This window comes from Galeopterus variegatus, unplaced genomic scaffold, assembly GCF_000696425.1.
Source record: "Galeopterus variegatus unplaced genomic scaffold, G_variegatus-3.0.2 Scaffold214, whole genome shotgun sequence".
NCBI classification, from domain to species: Eukaryota; Metazoa; Chordata; class Mammalia; order Dermoptera; family Cynocephalidae; genus Galeopterus; species Galeopterus variegatus.
In genome coordinates, this window is record NW_007726325.1 from 595035 (window position 1) to 597710 (window position 2676).

The 2676-nt window shown below is 38.2% G+C and overlaps 1 protein-coding gene across 1 annotated transcript in view; it reads left to right on the plus strand.

Moving 5' to 3' along the window:
• CHRNA9 (cholinergic receptor, nicotinic, alpha 9 (neuronal)) overlaps nucleotides 1–2389 on the plus strand; it is a 15213-nt gene extending 12824 nt beyond the window's left edge. The window contains exon 5 of the mRNA XM_008565935.1: nucleotides 1415–2389. Within this exon, the coding sequence (XP_008564157.1) occupies nucleotides 1415–1956 (542 nt within the window). The 3' untranslated portion in view covers nucleotides 1957–2389. The remainder of the gene's footprint in view (nucleotides 1–1414) is intronic.
• Nucleotides 2390–2676: the final 287 nt, after the last annotated feature.

Here is a 2676-nt window from a genome sequence, read left to right on the forward strand (position 1 = left end):
TACATCAATAGATTTTCTGATGTTGAACTTCTTTGTTTTCCCAGACCAACCAACCTCTCCTTTATCATGGTATATTATCATTGTAAGACACTGTTGGGGGGCCGGCCCGTGGCTCACTCGGGAGAGTGTGGTGCTGATGACACCAAGGCCACAGGTTCGGATCCCATACAGGGATGGCTGGTTAGCTCACTGGCTGAGCGTGGTGCTGACAACACCAAGTCAAGGGTTAAGATCCCCTTACCGGTCATCTTTAAAAAAAAAAAAAAGACACTGTTGGATTCAGTTAGCTAATATTTTTATAAGATTTTCTCAGATATGTCTATAAGTGAAATGGCCTTAATATTTCTTTTCTTGGCACTTTTGGAATCAAGGTTAAATTGACTTCATAAAATGAGATAGGCAGTTTTCCATCGTTTTTATTTTTAGAACAACTTGCCTAAGACATGAATTATTTGTTCCTTAAAAGTTTGGTAAAATTCATCTATAAATTCTTTTTGGGCCTAGAGCCTGTTTGGTGGACAGGGGGAGGGTAGTAGGAAGAGATATTTGATGGATTCCCATTTCTATTCAAATGTTCTTTCTTTTTTCACTAATTGTGACATCTTATATTTTTCTAGAAATTTTATCTAGATTATCAAATATATCATCATACAGTTATTTATAATATTATTTTCTAAATCTCTGTTCTTTTGCATTCTCTCTCTTTCTCTCTCCCTTTCTCTGTTTCTCTCTCCCGATTCTGTGAGTAGCCCTATCAAAGTTTTATCAATTTTATTATCCTTTTCAAAAACTTGCATTTGATTTTGTTTATCTTCTTGTTTTTTGTTCTATATTTCATAAGTGTGTGCCCTTACCTTTATTGTTTCCTTCCTTAATTTCCCTTTTCCATGAACATTTGCTTTATACAGTCACATTTTAAAGACTAATAGTGACACAGTGTCTCCTTTCTTACTTAGTGGTAATTGGCTCCCATATTAATGAGATCTGAAGACAATTCTGAGAATTGGTCAAGTTCATTCGTTGTTTGTTTGTTTGTTTAAGGTGGAAAAGGTTTTCACATCATGATCTTAGCATATATTTACAAACCTTTGAACTTGGAGCCAGGGACAGTGCTGAGAACTTCATATGTATCATCTCAATTAAGCCTCACCATATTCCTGTGTTAGATACTATGGTTACACCCATTTTACAGAACAGGAAGCTGAAGCTTAGCAGGATTATGTACCTTGCTCTGGGTCACAAGTCTAGTAAGTGACAAAGCTGGGATTTGAACCCAGGAAGTCTGATTCAAAAGTCTACACTAGTAACTAGGATATACCACTTTCTTAGAAAAGGTGTTTGTTTCTTTCTTTTAAAGCCAGATATAAGTACAGTTTTAAAGATAACATAGTTGTTATTGTTATTTTAATTCCAGGCAAATACTACATAGCCACGATGGCCTTGATCACAGCTTCCACTGCCTTGACCATTATGGTGATGAATATCCACTTCTGTGGGGCCGAGGCCCGGCCAGTGCCCCACTGGGCCAGGGTGGTCATCCTGAAATACATGTCCAGGATCTTGTTTGTCTATGATGTGGGTGAGAGCTGCCTCAGCCTGCACCATGACAGGGAGCAGGACTACTTCATGAAGGTTAATGGCAAACTCCCAGAGTCTAACCTGAAAGCAACCAGAAACAAAGACCTTTCCAGAAAGAGAGAAATGAACAAACTCTTAAAGAATGACCTGGGGTGCCAGGGTGAGAACCCACAGGTTGCTGATAGTTACTGTGCACGGTTCAGAATGCTGACAGAGAATATTGAATACATTGCCAAGTGCCTCAAAGACCACACAGCCACCAATTCCAAGGGGAGTGAATGGAAGAAGGTTGCAAAAGTCATAGACCGATTCTTCATGTGGATTTTTTTCATCATGGTGTTTGTCATGACCGTTTTGATCACAGCAAGGGCAGATTAGTAGGCATTTGATATCTGGAGAGAAATTAATAGAATTCCCTGTGATCTACTCCAATGTTCTTCCAAGTCAGATTTTTGTTCATGTGTAATTTAGGGGTTATGTTGTCTGTGCTTTTTATTTTTAACTTCAAATCAATATTGTACCTGTCAGGTTAAGTTAAGCAGGAGATCCAAAATTTCAAGGGTAGGAAGATCAAGGATATTGGGAAGGATCCTTTTTATAGCCTACCAGAGTGGTGGGTGGCTGGCCTCTAGTTTATACAATTATTCACCTCTTTAGCAGTGCAGATAACAAAGTACAGCACATTACTGTTTAAAATTTAAAACAAAAAAGGTAAAACAAAACAAACTCATTTTCCTCTTAGTCCCTATTTAAACATGCTTTTGAAAAAGGATATTAGTTGTGTATACCTTAGTGTGATTTAAGTCTCAATAGTACCTCTTTCAGGCATGGTGCATTTCAATGCCAAATCTCAAATTGCTGGAATAAAAGGTTTTATCCTACTAAAGTCTATTTAGCACCACATGTTCTCACTTATTTGTGGGACCTAAAAATAAATAAGTAAATACACAAAGGGAGGGTGGGGGCGGGGAAGAAGACACAACAATCACAATTCCTTGAACTTGTTAAGACAAGTGAACAGATATGATGTTGATGGGTGGGAGGGACGAGAGAGAGGGGGGAGGGAGGAATCAGTAAAGGGACATGATAATCAATTAC